Source organism: Chiloscyllium punctatum, chromosome 3 (assembly GCF_047496795.1).
Source record: "Chiloscyllium punctatum isolate Juve2018m chromosome 3, sChiPun1.3, whole genome shotgun sequence".
In the NCBI taxonomy this organism is placed as follows: domain Eukaryota; kingdom Metazoa; phylum Chordata; class Chondrichthyes; order Orectolobiformes; family Hemiscylliidae; genus Chiloscyllium; species Chiloscyllium punctatum.
Genome location: NC_092741.1, coordinates 54,506,452 through 54,522,440, shown reverse-complemented (window position 1 = coordinate 54,522,440; position 15,989 = coordinate 54,506,452). Strand labels below are relative to the sequence as shown.

The following is a 15,989-nucleotide window of genomic DNA, read 5'->3' as shown; positions in this document are numbered from 1 at the left end:
TAAAAGTGGAGGCGCAGGTAGACAAGGTGGTAAAGAAGGCATTTGATACGCTTGCTTTTATTGATCACTGCATTGAGTGTAAGAGTTAGGAAGTCATGGTATGACTATTCAGAATATTAGTTAGGCCACTTTTGGAATACTGTGTGCAATTCTGGTCACCTGCTATAGAAAGGAGGTTGTGAAACTTGAAAGGGTTCAGAAAAGGTTTACAAGGATGTGGCCAGAGTTGGAAGATTTGAGCTATAGGGAAACGCCAAGTAGGTTGGGGCTATTTCCCCGGAACGTTGGAGGTTGAAGGATGACCTTATTGAGGTTTATAAAATCATGAAGGAAATGGATTAGGTCAATAGACAAGATATTTTTCCCAGAGTGGAACAGTCCAAAATTAAAGACCATATGTTTAGGGTGAGAAGGGAAAGATTTAAAGGGGACCTAAGGGGAATTTTTTTCAGGCAGAGGGTGGTGTGTGTATGGAATGAGCTGCCAGAAGGAGTGGTGGAGGCTGGTACAATTACAAAATTTAAAAGGCATCTGGTTGGGTATGTGAATAAGAAGGGTCGAGAGGATATGGGTCAAATGCTGGCAAATGGGATTAGATTAATTTAGGATATCAGGTCAGCATGGACGAGTTGGACCAAAGGCTCTGTTTCCATGCTATTCATCCCTATGACAACATCACCAGCCTATATCATCATAGCTGAATTGCTCCAGCACAGATAACATTCTGGTGAATTTCTTCTGCACCCTTTCTTGAGCTGTCAGATCAGCAGTCATTGTTTTTACCTTGTTGATTTTAACCCTACTGCGAATCCTCTTGCAAGGATGCCTGCCTTGAAGAAGTTTTCCTTCTCTCTCTACAAGAATCTCAGGGAGTCCCTCTCCCCCTGCAACCTATCACCTTCATCTCCTCCCCCACTCACCCACTGTACTCTATGCTACTCTCTCCCCACCCCCACCCTCCTCTAGCTTATCTCTCCACGCTTCAGGCTCACTGCCTTTATTCCTGATGAAGGGCTTTTGCCCGAAACGTCGATTTCGCTGCTCGTTGGATGCTGCCTGAACTGCCGTGCTTACAGCACCACTAATCCAGTATTTGGTTTTCAGCATCTGCAGTCATTGTTTTTACCTACCAGATCAATCATGCAGTCTGACAATCAAAACCACAAACAGTACTCCAGCTCTGGCCTCACTGAAGTTCCATCAAAACCTCCTTGTTCTTGCTTCCTATCTTAATCCTTCCACTGTCACCATGGTTTTGCATACTTCTCTGAGATCCTGACGGTTTGTGACAGGGTGACTTCTAAAAAGACCCTTCCCCTTGTAAGAAAGACTAGCGCTAGGAACGCATGGTTAAGAATAAGAAGCTTGCTTTTAAGACAGAGATTAGGAGAATGCCTTTTCTCTTAAACAGTATGTAGAATTCTCTTCTCCAGAAGTAGTAGAGGCTGGACCTTTAAATTTATTTATGGCAAAATTAAAGTTTTGATAAGCACGAGAGTCAAGTGCTTTGGGGGCAATCAGGAAGTGGAATTGTAACCACAATTAGATATGCCACGACCTTACTGATTGACAGAGTCAGTGTGAAGGGCTAAATATGGCTGACTCCTGCTCCTAGGCCCTATGTTCCTATGTAGTTTAATTAGTTAAACTATATGTTAAATGCAACATGTGTGTCTTTTTAGCACTGATCGAAAAAACTGCAGCTCAAGAACCTATCTACTTTGCTAGCTCACTAGTTATAGCAGCTGAGAAAAAAAGCAGGACCTCCTTGTCCCCTGCTCTGAATTCCCATCTGAGCACTCTTTCCTCCTTGCATTAAGTCTTTGTCATCTCTACCCTTTGTCCAGTTACAACCCTGTCTGGTTATCGAAGGCTGGTTAATCACACCCAAATTACAACTGCTAAATCAGCTATTCTTACAGTAATTAACATCTTTTCATATCACCATTGTTGATTGCTGCACAAATACTGCTACTGACACGCAACTTTAATTAAAACAACCTTTTCAACTAGTTCATTGTTTATAAGTTTTAAATTCATCTCGAGAAATTATCTGCCAGAGGTTACACCAGAATTTTAATTTATCACTCATCCTTGATGTGCTCCCATTCTCATGGGAGAATGGGAGCACATCAAGGATGAATGATAAGTTCTTCTTCTTTGGAAGAATAAATATATATGTACTGGCACAATACCAGGTAGGTAAGCTGCAAGTCCCAACAAATAACTGACTGATTCAAGAAGGTGTTCCTTCTGTTGGCAATATACTGTACTCAACCATACAACACCCAAAATAAAAAAAACTGATGTTCAGAATACTGCAGCGAGTAAACTCACCTCCTGACTTCCCAAAACCAGTCTACCATTCTCAAGGTATATGTTAGGAATGTGATGGAATGCTCCTGAAGGCAGCTCACCATCACCTTCTCAAGGGCAGATAGGGACAGGCAATAAGTGCTGGTTAGCCAGCAATCCACATGTCCCACAAAAGAATTTTAAAAATGCAATTCTATTATGTAGCAGCATGTGCTAATTAATCTTGAGTTCACTAATAACACATTAACAGTCATAGAGTCATGGAGATGTACAGCATGAAAACAGATCCTTCGGTCCAACCCATCTATGTTGACCAGATATCCTAACCCAATCTAGTCCCACGTGCCAACAAACAGCCCATATCCCTCCAAACCGTTCCTATTCATAAACCTATCCAGATACCTTTTAAATATTTCAATTGTACTAGCGTCCGCCACTTCCTCTCATTCTATACACTTACCACCCTCTGTGTGAAAAAGTTGCCCCTTAAGTCCCTTTTATATCTTTCCCCTCTCACCCTAAGCTTATGCCCTCCCCCACCCCAGGGAAAAGACTTTGTCTATTTATCCTAATAATTTTGTAAACCTCGACAAGATCACCCCTCAGCCTCCAATGCTCCAGGGAAAACAACCCAGCCTGTTCAGCCTCTCCCTATAGCTCAAATCCTCCAACCCTGGCAATATCCTTGTAAATCTTTTCTGAACCCTTTCAAGTTTCACAACATCTTTCTGATAGGAAGGAGACCAGAATTGTAAGCAAAATTCCAACAGTGGCCTAACCAATGTCCAATACAGCCGCAACATGACCTCCCAACTCCTGTACTCAATACTCTGAACAATAAAGGAAAACATACCAAACGCCTTCTTCACTATCCTATCTACCTGCGACTCCACTTTCAAGGAGCTATGAACCTGCACTCCAAGGTCTCTTTGTTCATCAACACTCCCTAGGGCTTTACCATTAAGTGTATAAGTCAACTGAAGACATCTTGTTGGGCTTGTAATGTGAATCATTTACACTTGCGAGAAGCAACATATATTCACAGAATAGCAGAATTGTTACAGTGCGGGAGTCGGCCTCTTGTCCCACTACATCTGCACTAACCTGAGTATTTTAAATTAATGCTAATCTCTTGCCTTTTCCCCATAACCCAGTGCATCTTTCCTCAAAACTGAACTGTCACATTCCTGAAAGCATGGTTGTAAACAGCTTCTGCATCCCCCCCTTCACAACATATTCACAAGCCTCTAATAGTGTGGCATCTTGACTTCTAACCAGTGTCACATATAAGACCATCAAAACCTCCCGACTCTTGTACTCCACGTCCTCAGTTATGAAGCCTATCATACTGTGTGCCTCTTAACAGCTTCTCCATCTGTTTTACCGTGTTTTTTGATGACTTATACATATATACATCAATGTCTCTTTGCTTCTGCATATCCTTTAGAATCCTCTTCATTTTATAACATCCTGCTAGCTTCTTTGTACCAAAGAGCATCATCTGCCTTGAACTTCATTTGCCATCTATCTGCCCACCCCACCAATGCATCTTTGTTCTTTTGAAATTTTACACTGTCCTCTTCAGTTTCCAATTCCCCCAAGTTTGGTGCTATCTGAAAACTCTGAAGTTGATCCTGCATACCAAGATCTAGATTGTTTACATATATCAGGAAAAACAGGAGTTCCAAAACCAATCCCCAAAATCTCAACTACAAAACTTCTACCAGTTCCAAGGAATAACCATTAAAGAATATTCTATTTTTTCCTATCCCTCAGACACTTTTGTGTCCACATTGCAACTCTCCCTTGTATTTCTATAACTTACTTCACAGGTCTATTGTGTGGCAGTAAATCAAACACCTTGTTGAATTGCTTGTGCATCACATGAACAGCCATCTTTATTAATCCTTTCTGCTTTTGCTCTCAAACCAATGTTCACATCAACTCATTATCTTTTGAAATAACTTATGCACTCATACTATCTTTTTTAATATTTCTAGCTAGCTTACTGACACATTACTATTACCATCTTGGTGCAGTCAGGCATTATGTAAATACTTTGATCATTCAGTAGTATAGTGAAGAGCAGAGATGGTGAGGGAATATAACACTGATTCAGCCTCAGTTAGATTATTCTGTCTGGTTCCGGGCACTACACGTTAGGAAATTTACAAAAGTGTAAGAGATATTGCAGAAAAGAATCACACAACTGTTTCCAGTGATGGGCAACTTCAGTTACATGGATAGATTGAAGAAGCTGAGGTTTTTTCTCTTGGGAAAGATTAAAAGGAGAATGGAGGTGTTCAAAATGGTGGCAATTTGGATAAAGGAGATAGGGATAAACGATTCCCTTCAACAGAAGGATCAAAAAAGGTGACTGACGAAAGAAGCAACAGCAATGCAATAAAAAACAATTTACTATGCAGCAAGTAGATAGGATCTAAAATCTCCATCTAGAGAACATGGGGGAGACAGGTCCAAGCAAGACATATAACTACAAAGAAACCTTGATTATTCGAAGGACGCAGGTGAGAAGCATTTCGTTCAGTTAATCAAATTCCGGATAACTGAATGCCAGATAACAATTTAGCCAAGCATCAGGATCTTGAGATCTTGACGGATAATCCAATATTCAGATAATTGAATGCCGGATAATTGAGGTTCCTCTGTATTTAAGAACCAGAGTGTAGGGTTACAGGGTAAAGACAAGGGAGTGGGACTGGAGGAATTGCTTATATAGAAAGCCAGCTTCAACAAGACAGGCTGAATGGCCTCCTGGTGTGTTACAATTATTCTATGGTTCTAACTGTAGGTTCTGCTTTGTAGTGTAGCAAGCTAGAGCTCCAGCTAGTCCTGCCATATTTCCACTGCAATTTTATTTTGAAATGTTTGCATGAAACTGTTTCAATCTTTAAACAAACTTGAACACAAACTTGAAGGAATGCCTCCCTCTTGCAAGGCAAAGCACTTCCTCAACCATTACATCCCCCAAACGTCTACTGGCCAAACCAAAAACCACAAACCTTTGAAATGACTACCCCTCCCTAAGAAAACTTAACACTATTTAAACAACTGCTTTCCTAGAATCCTATTGGAGTTGCAAAGTCAACACACTAAAGAGGCAGTAACACAAAATATTTAGACTTAAATTGATGTTCCATCTGTTTTGTATATACATATAATTTACGATGAAACAATATCTCAAGGGTTATTCCTGACAGCCCTGAATAGAACTAGCTAATCTACAACTGATTCTTCAGAAAGTTTCCTTCACATTCAGTTGAAAAATATTGCAGATATATAGAATACTGGCTAGTATATGAACAGAAAAACATTGGTTAAAATTTCCAGCTGACCAGTATCTCAAGTTCTGACAAAAGATCGCATTTGAAAACCTGGCACATTTTTAATCTGCTTCTACATTGAATTAGAGACCATGGGCTAGATTTTCCGTCGTGAGGATAGGAAAGAGATTTCGAAACAGATTCTAGGTTCTAGAATGCTTAGGGTCACAGATGATTAGGTTTTGGACAAATTATTGACCCATGATTTCCTTTCCCTGCATATTATCTCTGCTTTTGAAAGGAGGCTATACTATTTCTTTAATTGACTGTGCTAGGTGCAGTAATCCTAAGCAAGCTTCCCCTACGACTCTAAGGTGATCTTGAAACTCTTAAGAAAAGCTTTCAAAGTTTCTTTGCAGCAATTCCTTTGTCCATCACGAGAATTCACCCCAAGACAAACTTCTTCTGGAGCAGGATGATACATTACTACATGCTGGACTTATTGGGCTTAATTTATTCCTAATAAACGTAAACAATTATTCTGCTAAACCCCCAACCTGCCTCTGCAAAAACGGCCTAGAGGCAAGAGAAAGCAAGGGAACCAGCACTTCAGGATGTTACTGATCTTGGCTCCACCAGGCAAATGATCCAGCACTGGGAACATTTCAGAATCATTAGATACTATACTAGATGACCAATAGATGTGCTACGTATAAATAAAAAGAAAAGAAAGACTAGACCATGCACTCTTTTATGCCTGTTCTGTCATTTGATATGATCAGAATTGATCCTCGACAATTCCACTTACCTGCCAAAGCCCGTACTCTTTGACCACAACAACATATTAACAGTTCTCAGGTATAGAAAACTCCACAGATTCCCAACTCTTTGGGGAAAAGCACTTTGTTCTTATCTCAGTCTTAAATGACTATCCCCTTTTCCTTAAGTTTTATTCCATCAGTTCTAGGTACACCAGCCAATGGAAATATCACCTTCACAGCTACTTTACCAACCCTGTTAGAATCTTGTGCTTTAATTATTATAAACTCCAATTTAGCTATGGTCAGTGAGGAAAGTCCTTGGTTATCTAATGATCAGAAAAAGAAAATTTGCTTTTATTTAGAACCCCTCAGGATCTTAAAGCACTTCACATTCAACAGATACTTTTAAATTATGGGGAGATTCCAGTGAAGTTTCACACAGAGAAATCTCAAAAATCACTCAGGTAAATGGTTATTTCATTGATTCATTCATTAGTGATGTCAATAAAGTACAAATGCTGGCCAGGACTATGGAAGAGCTTCTCTACAATAGAGAAAGAATGGAATATAGGATAGTATGGCAGCCAAAATCACACTGAACCCTAACTACTCCTCCTATAGCTAAAAAAAACTATTGAAGCTAGAAGTAGCAACATGAACAAAAACAAAAAGACAGAAAGCCAAATTTCAGATTGGTAAAGCTGCCAAATGATTGCCAGAGGCGAGAGCTGGAATGCTAGCTTTAGTGTAAACCTTGAACTCTTTCAATAGATGTCAGTCCCCTTAACAATGTGGAACCTGTGTAAAGAAGTTATTACCTGATTTGAAAGTGAACAACCAGGTATACCTTCTTAACTGTACGCATGTACATGCAACTTGAAAAGTTGCTTCTTCACAGCAGACAACTGATGAAGAAGAAGCAATTTCACCAACTGCACAAGGAACTGAACATCAGACTTAGAGGTCGACTCTTCCTCACTAAAGGATCTGCAGCAATAATGATCACCTGGAATGATCAGCAATTGCTTTTAAGAGTACAAAAATTCATTTCACTTAAAGCCATTAAAATCAACAAAGTAATATATTTATCGTATCAGCTTGAGATGAATTTGAATTTGAGTCAAGGGGTGGCAGAAGAGGACAAGTTTTTTAAAAACGCCAAATATTTATCTAGTTCGCTGGCAGATCTCTCACTTCCTCAGGGCACATCGATCAAAAGGTAAAAAAAATTGAGAAGGTAAATTTGTAAAGTCAATTTCTTCCTCTTATTTCTATGCTTTACAGAGTGGAAACCTCAAATTACTAATGACTTGAATAAATTTTCATCCGTTCCAAAGCAAATAAAAAAAAGGCCACAATTCCATCTACTACCCAGCTTCAATCCTCCTCTCTCTGGTTTTGAAACTAGCAAACAGGTGGCAAGCCAAGCACACTCCTAAAATAAGCATCAGATTCAATACTTCCACTCACAGATAACTTTATAACTCCAAACTTTAACACTCAGAATCCAGAATACATTGTCGAAGCTTCAAACCCTATATCTATATCTTTGTCAGACACAAAATGTATGATGGCTTTGGAATCTAAAACATCCCTAGGATTTGAAAAGCATTTTTCACGTTTTCGAAAATGAAAATAATGAGTGCAGAAAAGCAAAATCTCATTCAAAATACAAATTTATACATTTGATAGTTAAAAATAATCAAAAGCTTGGGATGAAACATATTTAAAGACCAAGAACATAGTAAAACCACTTCACAATACATATTAGGATGGAATAACCAGATTTCAAAAGAGATACATAAAAGAGATACATCCAGTAAGCAAATAATCTTATTTGCTATAAATTATTCAATTAGCCATAACAGGTAAAACTTAATATGCTTTAATTTTGTAGAGTACTTATTTTTCCCCAAAAGACTGGCATATTTTTGCACATTCACAAGAATTTGTGGTAAACAGCAGGAGAATAGCCAGGAATTTAATCCAATGAGACCTCTAAATTTAATTGTGACACATGTGGAAACAATAAAATTGCTACGACAAGTAACCAGTTTGAGGAAAATTTTCCAAATTTGCAAGGTCACCATAGGGAAAAACATCTTGGTGAAACAGAAATGGACATAAACACACAAAATATAAACTCTAGTTGCAACATTTTCTGTCTTAAGTGGAACAGTTGCACTACCATCAAATAGAGTGGTGCTGGAAAAGTGGGCAGCATCCAAGGAGCAGGAGAAGTGACCTTTCAGGCATAAGCCCTTCATCAGGCACTATGGCAGTATAGGTATGAATAACCACCACACAGTTAAAGACCTGCCTTCATATTAAGGGTATCTTCCCTCTTGTCATATAACCAATTAAAGTGATGCCATTTTGAAATGTTTCCATTAGAATTTGTCATGTTGAAGGCCCTCTTGTCGCAAAGCAGTAGTGTCCCTACCCCTGGTCCCAGAAGCCTGTATTCAAGTCACACCTGCTCCAGAGATGTGTTATAGCAACTCTGAACAGGTTGATAAAAATACCTTTTTTTAAGAACTTGTCATTGATGCACCTTAATTATGCATAGGAGTTTAATAAGACATGAGAAGGTAAATAGCCTGGTTTAAATACGATATACCAAGTGTAACAAACCACACTGGATATTACTGAAAGTTGTTCTTTCACTTAAGTCAGTTTTGCATTTTTAGAAACAAAACTTTTTTTCAGAAACTTTGAGGACTGAATTTAAATTAAAATTTGCGAACAACGGAGGCTCAGTTTGAATCCAAGTAAAGGTTGTTGATGCAGAAAGACTGTGGATACTATCATCTTCATCAGAAGGATGGAATAATTCAGCACAAGGTTATTTTCACAGATGCAGTTAATACTAATGAACAATGGAAACATCATCATTCATCATAATATACTTAAGTGGCAATGGAAAATGATCTTCCCTAAACTGCTTATTACTTTACTTCACCCAGTGAGACTAATGAAATTAACTTCTTTGAGAAATATGAACATGAAGGTCAGGTTGCAAATCATGTGTCTATAATTCCAGTACTCCTGTTAAACTCCTAAAGAAAGGAACTATTTGATCCACTGGTCAAAATGCAGTCAACAACAGTTACCAGTTGAAATGATTTGAACTACAGCGCAAGCAATTTGTAAAACCTTTAAATTATAAAAAATTGAACATTCATTCATTTAAAACCAAAATACTGCAGATCCTCAAATAAAAACACGAAGTGTTGGAAAATTCAGCAGATCTGGCAGCAGAGATATAGACTTAATGTTTCAAGCTAAGTATCATTCTTCTTCAGAATGTCCGAGAAGTCATATTGGAGCCGAAAGATTAACTCTGTTTCTCTTTCCACAGATGCTGCCAAATCTTTTCATACTTTGGTTGTTAGCAGGTGTGTGCATGTGTATTACTAGGTCAGTGGACTACATAAAATCATCAGAATATCAGACACTGCTATATAATGTTTTTCAATTACAGCTCTGCCAAAATTCACTGGAAATTCTCACATTCTAAACTACAGGAATGCAGAATCAATTCATGAGAGTCTTAAAATTAACAAAACAATTTGCTGCAAGCATTTTCTTGTGAAATCCTCAATAAATATCCAAATGGTTTGTAGCTAAACAACATTACACAGAATCATAAATCATTCTCAGAAGAGCAATTAATTAGAAAAATTAAAATATATCCTGAAATTTGTAAGACCACTGAAAGTATAGGTTAGATATGAACCGTAATCATAGCCTTTCATAAAAAGAATTATGTTGGCAAAGTACACCAGAAAAATTTGATCATCTTGGCTCAAGTTTGGCTATGAGTTTCTATGCAGGACTTTCATGCATATTATGGCTTTAACACTGGTTGCTTCTGAGGATTTTGTTTGCATACTTGAATTGAAGTTCCCCAAGGAAAGCAGAGCAACAGTGAACAATCAAGCCTGTAGTTCAGTGATGAAAGGGTCAAGTGTATTTAAATCCACAAAATGGTCTAGTTAGATACACGCTTTATGAACAACAAAACTGAATGAGATGTAAGACATGATGGTATGCACCTGTCTCTCACCTGAAAGTTTAGGCTTAAATTACTTTATGCAAAATCTCAATCTTAACTGTGAAATTTCCAGTTTTGATCGCTGGTCGGTGCCAAGTTTGAAGATTTCAGACAGAACATGACCACTGGCTGTTATATCCTGACAATACAGAAAACTGTCCAAGATGTCCACTTGCAATTTTTGCTCAGTACAGTGGCCCCAGCTTAGCAGAACTGCAATCATATGGATATCTTAGAAAGGATCTGGAGTCCAGTTGTAAACTTATCTATGTTCAGATAATATGCCTGCTCACTCACTGTCAAGGATGATTCTCATGCCAATTAGTCATTTGGGCAAGGTTTAAGAAACTAACAGCAGACTGAATCAGCACCTTCAGGGCAAGATGGTATAGAAGAATAATAGAGGTAGTGATTTGGAAATAAATTTACAAAAATGTGAAATGTGGAATTGATACTTGTTGAAATGGTTAAACACAAATTTGCCATTTTAAGAGACACTCAGAAGTTGCATCATGTCTTCAAATTTCATTATGTTTGCTAATAAATTCCCAATTTCAACCACTCTATGGAGTGGTGTTGTACCTTTCAGCTAACCTTCCCTCAAGGAGAGTATCATTTTCGTACTATTCTCCACTACTGGGAGTCCAGTCAGCGCAGCCCTCATGAAAGCTACATCTATTGTTAAATGTAGTTGATGCATAGGATGGGGCAGAAGTCAAAACCTGTACCAAACATTGGAAACACGCTGTCATCTTTTAAAATAAATTACAAGATGTGTGATAGATCACATTTTGCTAGGTTGATAACTTGCTCTTTCCCTTCAAAGTGTTCAATTCAGTTATGTCTTACTTCAGTATAATGTGGAAAAATAACACCTTTCCAACTTTTTTAAAAAAAACAAATGAAACCAAATCAGATTTTTTTTTAACTTTCAGTGGATTGACAGACTTTGGAATTCTCTGCCTCAGATGGAAATGGAAGCAGGGTCAGAGAGTATTTTTAAGGCAAAGGTAGAAGGATTCTTGATAGGCAAGGAAAACAAAGGTGATACATGGGGATGTGGAATTCAAAACAGAAATAGATCAATCACAACCTTATTAACTGGTGCAGCAGGCTCAAAGGACTGAATGGTCTACTTCGACTCCGATGCTGTTTACTCATATTGTGTTTGTATGATTTCACAACACTCTTATACATTAAATAAACTATGTACTGGTGTCCATAAAGTAAATCAAAGCAATTAAAAACCTTCATTCATTTATTGTGCAACCACAGATATTTACTCACACACCTGAACAGTGGAACTGATCTCTGCAGCAAATCCTCCTGTTACTGGAGCTTCATGGCTAATCAGCAACCTTCCAGTTTTCGCCACAGACTAAAACAGAAGCAAAAGAAGGGTGATTCAACACACAAATACAATGCTTTGACTGTTATGTTGGTACATATGAGACAATATAGATGCATTTCCCAAGAATGTTTATGGAGGTGTAGTTCTCAGACCAATTTAAGTGAATATTGCAAAGATAATTTATTTTTCCAAATGCAATACTATTAAAGTATGGCACCTAAATTCATAACAGCTAGTATGGCTCTGACAAATCGCAATCTAGTAGCTTAATTATTATTTACTTTCACCACAGCTTGAAAATTTTACTGATACCGCAGAGTAATGTTATTTGAAGAGCCAATATGTAATTTTAAATGCTGACTTTTGCCTTTTAAGTTTGGCAATGACAGTAAAGGCCAACTTTACAGTTCTAAGAAAATAGTTTTAATATGTTAACTTTTCACCCTGTATGATGATGAGACACACACACTGGTTATTATTCATTTAAAAATGTCAAGCATCACAAATACAATTTAAAAATAAATATTAAAAGTATGTGGAACCTCAGCTTCTTGCAGAAAAGGAAAATGTAAAATGTACAACAGATTCCCAACATAATTCTGCAAGATGCAGAATAGTTGACTAACTTTTTAAATAACTACTCTATGTCAAGATGTGAGCATTGTTGAAAAAGCCAATATTTATTGCTTGACCTAAAACTGCCTTTAAAAAGATGGTGAGATACAGTGTTTTGTTGCTGTCCATGGGGTATACTCACAGTACTTTTAGGGAACGGAATTTGATTCAGCGCCAGCGAAGGAATATCAGCTATACAGTTCCAAGTCACAAAGGTATGTGGCTTGGACGAGGATATGAAGATAGTATTGCTACCATAAATTTGCTCCCTTTGTCCTTCTAGGTGGTAGAGGTTGCAGGTTTGCAAAATGTTATCACACGAGCCTTGGGTAGTTGCTCTTCTGCATCGAAAAGGAGGTGGAGGGAATTAACGCTGAAGTAGGTGAATGGTTATGAATCAAGTGAGCTGTTTTTCCCTGGTTGGTGCCAAATATGAGCATTGTCAGAGTCACTCTTATTGAAACAAGTGGAGTGTACGTCATCACACTTGTGGCTTATGCCTTGCAGACTTTGGACATTCTCAGAAGCTAGAATACAAGTTACATATTGTAAAAATTCCCAGCCTTTGATCTGCTCTTCTGGTCAGTATTTATGTGGCTGGTCCAGTTCAATTTCTGGTTGATCGTATCCACCAGGATGCTGCTAGTTGGGGATTCAGTTACAATTCCCTTGAATATTAATGTCAAGGAATGGTCAGATTCTCCGGTATTGGAATTGGTCATTACCTGACAATTGTTTAGCATGACTGTCACCTATCATTTTTCATCCCAAATTTGAAGATATTGCACAAATCTTGCTGCACATGCATATGCTCTCCTTCAAGAGTAAACAGCCAACATGAATTTACGAAAGGGAAATCATGCTTTACAGATCTACTGGAACTTTTTGAGCAAGTAACTAACATGAGTTGATAAGGAGAAGCCACTGGCTGTGGCTTGTTACAACTTTCAGAAAACTTTCAAGAAGGTCACACATAAGAGATTAGTGTGTAAATTTAAAGTGCATGGGATTGGGAATGGAATACTGACATGGAGAGAATTGGATGGCAGACAGGAAACAAAAAGTAGGAACAAATGGATCATTTTCCAAGTGGCAGCCAGCAACTAATGAAGTACCAAAGGTATCACTGCTGGACTCCAGTTATTCACAATATATATTACTGGTTTAGATGAGGAAACTAAATGTAAAATCGCCACGTTTGCAGATGACACAAAGCTGTGTGAGAGGCGGAACTGTGAAGAGGATGTAGAGATGTTATGCGTGGCTTAGACAAATTAAGTTAGTGGGAAAATGTATGACAGATGAAGTACAATGTGGAAAAATGTGGGGTTATCCATTTCGGAAGCCCACAGCCCAGAAAACTCAACAGTGAGTTCTCCAATTTCAAATAACCTCTCTTTCCATCTCTCAACTCCCTTTCCAGCCCCTCTCCCTCCCTTCCAACCGTCTGACCAACCGTTCCCTTCCAGATACCAACTGGATTCATTTCTTCCATCAACCAACCAGGTCATACCCCCTCCCTGTGTTCACCTATTCCTACCTCACCATCCCACAAGGCTCCCCAACCAAAACCCTCTCCCATCACCATCCCCTTTTTCTGCAGCTCCCCTTATACCCATCCCAAATCCTGAAGAAGGGTTACACCCAAAACATTGACTTCTCTACCTCCTGATGCTGCCTGGCTTGCTGTGTTCTTCCAGCCTCCTGCATGTCGACCTTGGATTCCAGCATCTGCAGTCTTTTTTGTCTCTATCCATTTTGGTGGCAAAAACAAGGTGGCACATTGCTATCTGATTGGTGATAGATTGGGAAATGGGAAAGTGCAATGAGACCTGGGTATCCATGTACACCAGTTGATGAATATAAGCATGGAGGTGCTGAAGACAACAAATGGCATGTTGGCCTCAAAGTGAGATGATTTGAGTATAGGAGCAAGGATGACTTGCTGCAATTATACAGGGTCTTGGTGAGACTATTGTGTGCAGTTCTGGTTTCCTTATCTGAGGAAGGATGTTTAGCTATGAAGAGAGGACAACATGGTTCACCAAACAAATTTCTGGGATGGCAGGACTGATGTATGAACAGATAGTACATTGGTTAGGGCTATATTCACTTGTGTTTAGAAGAACAAGAGGAATTCTCACTGAAATTGATAAAATTCTAACAGGACTAGACAGGGTAAATGCAGGAAAGGTGGTCCAGATGTCTCCAAAGTCCAGAACTAGGGGTCACAGTCTAAAGATACAGGGTAAGTCATTTAGGACTGAGATGAGGAGAAAGTTCTTCATCAGAGAGTGGTGAGCCTACAGAATTCTCTGCCACAGCAAGTCATTCAGGCTAAAACAGTGAATGTTTCCAAGGAAGAGTTTTAAATGTAGTTCTAAGGACTAAAGGGATCAAAGGGGAGAGCAGGAACATTACATTGAATCAGATAATAAGCCACAATCTTACTGAATGGAATAGCAGGCTCAAAGAGCTTAATGGCCTATTCCTGTTCATTTTTTTTCTATGTTTCAGTATCTGAAGGATCATGAATGGTGCTGAACATGGTGTAAACTTCATTAAACATGGCCACTTTTGGCCCTAATTCAGCAAGAAAGATCATTGATGAAGATTGCTGGGCTTAGGAGGTACTCTTGCAGCCATGTTCTGAAACTGAGATGATTGATTTCCAAAAACTATGACCACATTCCTTTATGCCGGGTTTGACTCCTGTTAGTAGAGACTTAATCTACTGCTTCCCATTTACTTCAGTTTTGCTAGAGTTCCTTAATGCCAAACCTGGTTAAAAGCTGCCTGGATATCAAGGGCAGTACCTCTCATCTCACCACTTAAGCTCAATTCTTTTGTCTATGCTTTGACCAAGGCTGTAATGAATTCAGACAAAAAGTTTTGGCTGAACACAAAAAGAGAGTCAGTAAGCAGGCAATTCCTGCCACTTGATAGCATTCAATGACACCTTCCATCACTTTTCTGATAGACTCTAGGCTATTGGGACAGAAAGTAGATTTGTCCTTTTTTTTTGGACAGAACGTACCTGTACCTGCCAGTGTTGTAGCTGTACTAGCTCGCAGCATGACACAGGTGCCCGAATTTTGTAAGGACCCTTTGCATTTGCTGCATTCAATGCCTTCAGCCACATCACATTAAATAAATCAAATTGGCCAAAGACCTGTACCTGTGACATTGATGATCTCAAGAAGACGCCAAGATGGTCACCTACTTGACACTTCTAGCTAAATAGGGATACACATGTTTTGGGATCATCTTATGCACTGATGTGTTGGGATCCCACATCATTGTGGGTAGAGATATTAATGGACCATCCCACCTTGGTTAATTGTTCACCACAAATGGATGCAGCAGGACTGAAAAGTTTACATTTGATCCATTGATTGTTTAGCTCTATTGCATGCTGCACCCACTGTTTGGCATGCAAATAGCTCTGTCTTGTAGCTTCACCAGATTGCCACCAATTTTTTCATTATACTTGTGCTACTCCTAGCAAACTTTGTTGAAACTCACCATTAAAGTAGAGTTGATTCCTGGTTTGACTGTAATTGTAGCGTGGGAATAATGCTGGGTCACAAGGTTACAAATTACTT

General features: G+C 38.7%; 1 protein-coding gene across 1 annotated transcript in view; it reads right to left on the bottom strand.

Annotated features, from left to right (window-relative positions):
- Positions 1 to 15,989, bottom strand: part of bckdhb (branched chain keto acid dehydrogenase E1 subunit beta) — a 312,116-nt gene that overhangs the window by 93,254 nt on the left and 202,873 nt on the right. Inside the window, exon 9 of the mRNA XM_072553417.1 lies at positions 11,710 to 11,796. Coding sequence (XP_072409518.1) covers positions 11,710 to 11,796 — 87 coding nt within the window. The remainder of the gene's footprint in view (positions 1 to 11,709; positions 11,797 to 15,989) is intronic.